The sequence below is a fragment of the Lineus longissimus genome, chromosome 17 (genome assembly GCF_910592395.1).
Source record: "Lineus longissimus chromosome 17, tnLinLong1.2, whole genome shotgun sequence".
In the NCBI taxonomy this organism is placed as follows: domain Eukaryota; kingdom Metazoa; phylum Nemertea; class Pilidiophora; order Heteronemertea; family Lineidae; genus Lineus; species Lineus longissimus.
This window is the reverse complement of record NC_088324.1, coordinates 3,500,755-3,506,157: the sequence shown is the minus strand read 5'-3', so window position 1 is coordinate 3,506,157 and position 5,403 is coordinate 3,500,755. Positions and strand designations below refer to the sequence as shown.

The 5,403-nt window shown below is 42.4% G+C and overlaps 1 protein-coding gene across 1 annotated transcript; it reads left to right on the top strand.

Moving 5' to 3' along the window:
* The first annotated feature begins 924 nt into the window (after positions 1-924).
* Positions 925-4,331, top strand: LOC135500956 (zinc finger protein 862-like). The gene is made up of 5 exons (XM_064792673.1): positions 925-1,013; positions 1,358-1,488; positions 1,838-2,874; positions 3,098-3,391; positions 3,591-4,331. Exons 1-5 carry the CDS (start codon positions 925-927, stop codon positions 4,329-4,331), a joined length of 2,292 nt encoding a protein of 763 aa, XP_064648743.1.
* The last annotated feature ends 1,072 nt before the right edge of the window (positions 4,332-5,403 follow it).

Sequence of the window (5,403 nt, the reverse complement as noted above, 5' to 3'; positions counted from 1 at the left end):
AGCTGAACTTCATGAAGGAGAAAAAACCCAAGATCGACCAGACCTCTGTGCACGAGTCTTCAAGATGAAGTACGATGCTCTCTTGAAAGATCTTCTAAAACAACATGTCATGGGTAAAGTGCAAGCCCACACAGCCACTATTGAATGGCAGAAACCCGGCCTCACCCACGCACACATACTCCTGATTATGCAACCAGACGATAAGCCCAAATCTCCAGAGAAGATAGACACCGTCGTCAGTGCCGAATTACCAGACAGCCTCTCCAATCCTCAACTCCACAAAGTCATAACTGCCAATAACATTCACGGACCCTGCGGTCCAGTCAACATGCACAGCCCAAGCGTGAATGGTACTGGTATGGAGAGAAAGTGCAGCAAAAACTTTCCAAAAGACTACATTGATGCAACAACAGTCACAGATGACAGTTACCCCAAGTACAAACGTCGTTCTCCAACTCAAGGTGGTCACATCCATACACTACAGATCCATGGTGAAGAGTACCAGGGTTATATCTAGGCCGTTTTGGAATGGCGCTGCGCCATGCCCCCTTTCAGTCCCGTCATGCTGCCCCCTTGATCTCAAATCCCGCCAATACTGCCCTTTTTTTGACGCCAATGTTCCCCCAGTTAATCCGCCAAGCCCGTTATTATCTTCAACAAATGATCGCCATGCCTTATCTACAAGCCGCCATGTGCCGTCGTCTATAATTTATGCAGTTACCGCGAGCGCGCAATCCAATCCGCCAATCCGAGCCTCAAGCTAGCGATGGGTCTACCTCACCAACAGCCGTCGCCAACAGAACGTCTACCTGTATATCCATCTGCACATTATTCATCACTGAACGCGAGGTCGTCACACCAATGCCACGTGCAAGAGGACGAAGGGTGGCGCAGACTGGTGGTAGTTGAAGAAACTATTAAATCATGCCGGGCAAAACGAGGCGGGCAAAGGAGAAGGAGGCAAAGTTGGCTCAGTTGGCGGCCAAATGTCCTCGGATAGAGGCTTTATTTGGGTAAATAAAACAGAAATAATCTTTATCAAATGAATAATAGTGAAATTAAGCATTGTTGTGCCGATATATTGCAATGTTTTGTTCTTCAGCGGCGGTTGCATGCGCCGATCGTGATGGTGGGCGGGGCTGCAGTCACGGCCACATGCTTTGGCATTGATAGACTTAGATCAGTCCTACGTCTGTGCCGTGCATGTATATCTTCCGGGTATATCTGGGGTATATCTTCTTTGCCATTCTTGTACAAATCCCTCTTCAACTGCGAGTGCAAGTTCACTGAACGGGCTGCTGGCAATGCCATATCAGATTATGTGACTACATTCTTCGAATTATTTTTTCTTTCCAAGCACAAAGGAGAAACAACCACCACCACCTGAGCCTGCCTCTAACACTTCTGAGGAGGAAAAAGCATCTGTAGTGTTACCCCCACATTATACACCAATTAGTGATGACAGTGGTGATGAACATAGTGACCCAGGTAATTATGTTTAAGAAAATGACGTTATTCAGTTGTGTTATTTCAAGTTTAGGTCTTAGAAATCGACAATGTTATTAATATTGTAAAAGCGCCTTTGAACGGATAATAATCTGAAAAGGGCGCTTAAATTTAAATATGGTATATACATACATACACAGAAATCAAAACTGTTGACTGGAATTGTTCTTTGTAAACCACTTATGTCATGAAATGAAAAAGATATATTAATTTCTTTAGCACTTTCCAAAAGTGTTTAGTTTAAAAACCCTGGTTTTCTCTCCAAAAACTCATATTTTAAAAAGAATCTCTCATGAAATTTTCGACAAACTAATTGTCTAACACTTTCCAGATACTGAACCAGCAGCAGCTGATCTTGAAGCGACACCAGGACCTAGTCAGGAGAAAGCATGCAACGCCAAACATTCAGAAGGGTTCAACATGAAATGGTTTAATATCCACCCTAGCCTGAGGAACTGGTTGATACACCAGCATGGTGATGAAGATGGAAGTCATTTCTTCTGTAAAGTGTGTAAAAAACATAAAGTAAAGGCACTGAATGGCAGTGTCGTGTGGACTGAAAAGCCATTCCGAACTGCCCGGTTGGATGCTGTGAGGGCCCATGAGACCAGTAGACAACACACTGAGGCACTGAAAAAGGAAGCAGATGCCTCTACTGGAACTGCTCTTCAGACTTTAACAGTCAATGATCGCCCAATCGTTAACGACCTCTTCAGAATTCTGAAGTACATTTGTTTCAATGACATGCCTCTGTCAAAGTTTGGTTCAATGGTCGAACTGTCTATATCTGTAGGAGCCCCCCGTATACCACTGCTGCAAAAAGGCAAAAATGCAACCTACACCAGTGAAAGTACAATGATTGAATTGTTGGAGATATTGGCCAGTGAAGTTGAGGAGAGCCTGCTTGAGGACATTCAAAAAAGTCCATTTTTTTCACTGATGATGGATGAAACATGCGATGTTGCAGTGAAGAAGAATTTAGCTTTGGCATGTAGATATTTTGACACTGAAGAGGGCATAGTACAAAATGCATTTGTGCAGGATATGTTTGTCCCTGATGGTTCGGCAGATACGATTTATGAGGCAGTCGTGAAGACAGTGAATGAAAAGGAACTTGATTGTAACAAGCTTGGTGGAGTGGGCACTGATGGTGCCTCTGTCATGACTGGTCGGGTGAATGGTGTCGTTACAAAAATGAAGGCTTTAGAGCCAAACATCATTGCAGTTCATTGTGTTAATCATAGGCTTGCCCTTGCAAGCAAGGACAGCTTTGGACAGATGCCAGTTCTTGTCAATTTAGAAGAAACATTGGAGGCCCTCTTTAAGTACTATAACTACAGTTCTAAGAAAAAAGGTTCATTGGAACAGGTAGGCTAAATACAGTAAATCCGATCGCCTAAGCCAGAGTCGCTAAGTCAGATTTTGGCCTAATAGAATACTTTTTAGTATGTATTTTATAAAGCAGATAATGTGTATTGTATCTCAGATCAGATAAATTACATGTAAAATTCTCTGGTCTACAGAATCGATCTTAAGCAATTCAGGTGGTGGTAATCTCATTTTCTAATCACGTCCTTGTCCTTTCTTTCAGTTGCAGACTTTACTTACTTCAGAGGAAAGAGGACGAGCTGTGACAATCAAGCATGCAGCCCATACTAGGTGGCTGTCACATGATGCAGCTGTAGATAGTGTGAGAAAGGCATATGATGCCATCCTTGTTGACCTTGAAAGTGAGGTGGTAAAGCCAACCACTGGAGAAGCTGGGGCCAAGGCTAGTGGTCTGAAAAAGCGTATGATGCAGTACAACACACTGGCTTGCATTTTGCTGTTGGCTGACGTGCTTCCAAGACTGGCCCAACTTAGTCTGCATTTTCAGAAGGAAAAGGTACTAGTAGGACACAGTGCTAATAGTTTTTTGAGTCTATCCCCATCCATGATGTAATTTTTGACTAGAGATCAGTTGGTATTAATTCTCTTAACAGTGAAGTCACCACTGAGATTTATGCAGTGTCATCTTCATAATTTGTGCAGTGCATATTTAGTTCATGGTTCTCCTGAACTTTGAAGCTTTTATTCAATTTCAGGTTGATTTGACAATGATTGACAGTATGTTGTCATCAACACTGAAGTCAATTGGGGACATGAAAGAAACCCCAGGGCGACATCTCGCAAAGTTGGAGACACTTGCTGAGAAATACAAAATAACCAAGTCGCATAATCAGAACTTTGAACTGACTAAGTGCAGATACATAGATGCTACAATTGCCTCAATAAATAAACGCCTGGAAAACAGTAGTGTTGTCCGTGCCATGGGTGTGTTGGATTTTTCAAATGTGAGTGGTCAGAGAGTACTGCTTCCTAGCCTCTATGGCAATGAAGAGATAGAGACACTAGCAGAATACTTTGGCTTGGAATCTGACGAGGTCCTCTCACAATGGGACAGGTTCAAAGATATCTATTGGCCCATGGATTCTACACTTTCAACAGATGTAACCTTGCAGGGTTTGTGTGCTGGTGCATGTAAACAACCACTAGTACAATCAGCTTGCCCAGCCATCTGCAAATTCCTTGCTGTGGCTGCCACTCTGCCTATGAGTACAGCCACACTAGAAAGAATCTTTTCTCATCTGAAGCTTATCAAAACTGCTCAGAGGAATAGACTGGGGGAGGACCACCTCAACAAAATCCTAATGATTAAGCTGAATGGTAGGTATGTGAGTGAAGGCCTGCTACAAAAATGCACCAATGCATACCTCAGCAAGAAAGACAGGCGATTGAGCTTAAATGCATGGAAAGCTGCTGCTTCTAGCAAGAATGCCGAGTGAGTCATCCATCTGGGGTGCACTTGTGCACTATCTATAGTAAATAAAAAAGGTGAAATAAAGAGATCTGTTTCTGAGAACCTTTTTATTTATTCCTTTTTTTCATTTCATGGTTATAATCTGTATATTATGTGTCTGTACTTGTTGGAAGATCATGATGCCCTCCCCTTTTCTCAGGACTTGGGACCTGCTACCACTCACACTGGCTTTATATAAATCCTCCATATAATGTAGGATTAGCCCCTGTCACCTCCACAGCCAATTGAAATGAAAATAATCTAGAAGTTGTCACTCAGGTTGGTGTTATTAAATGTCAAGTTTACTGGCAGTGGAAGAAAACACAGACTAAAGCTATACTGCTTACTAATACTACTGACAACACTTTGCTATTTAAGCTAGCACTAGTACAAGACAATGACATACTGGTAGTGAATGATGATGTGAGTACAATAACATGTAGTAGGTTGTATGAAGGATGGTGCAGGGAGGAGAGTACATGCAGTGGAAAGGGTGTACAGTGTGAGTGGTAGGTAGGGTTACACCATGATAATGATAAATCCAACACCACATATTAGAGACAGAATCAGGGCTGCCTACCCTTACGTTTTTGGCGTAATAAATACGATTTGAGTGCCGATTTTACACATTACGCATAGCACTCTGATTTTACGCCCCTAAGCATTTCCAAAATACGACTTTTAAAAAAAACCATTACACATTGTAGCCTTGTAAATAAAGATCTATTGTTGCTGTCTTTGTTCATTTATTTATATAATCCTAATAAGATAATGTTATGTTTCTGCCCGTTTTGAAATATTATTTCAAAAATGAGTTCGGCCCTTGGAATCAAAGTAAGGCCCCGTACCAACACAACGCCGGCCGGCCGCACATGTCACTCAGTAATTTATGCAACATTTTAGAAGCACTCGAGCGCCGCGCTGTGTTAAAAAAGTAAACTAATATCAACCTTAGCGGCTGGAAGATCTGCTGACGTCCTAAATATCACACGTCCCGTAATGCATAACAGATGGCGCGTGGAACGAGGTCAGCAGACGGGTAGACAGTGAATGGAAAC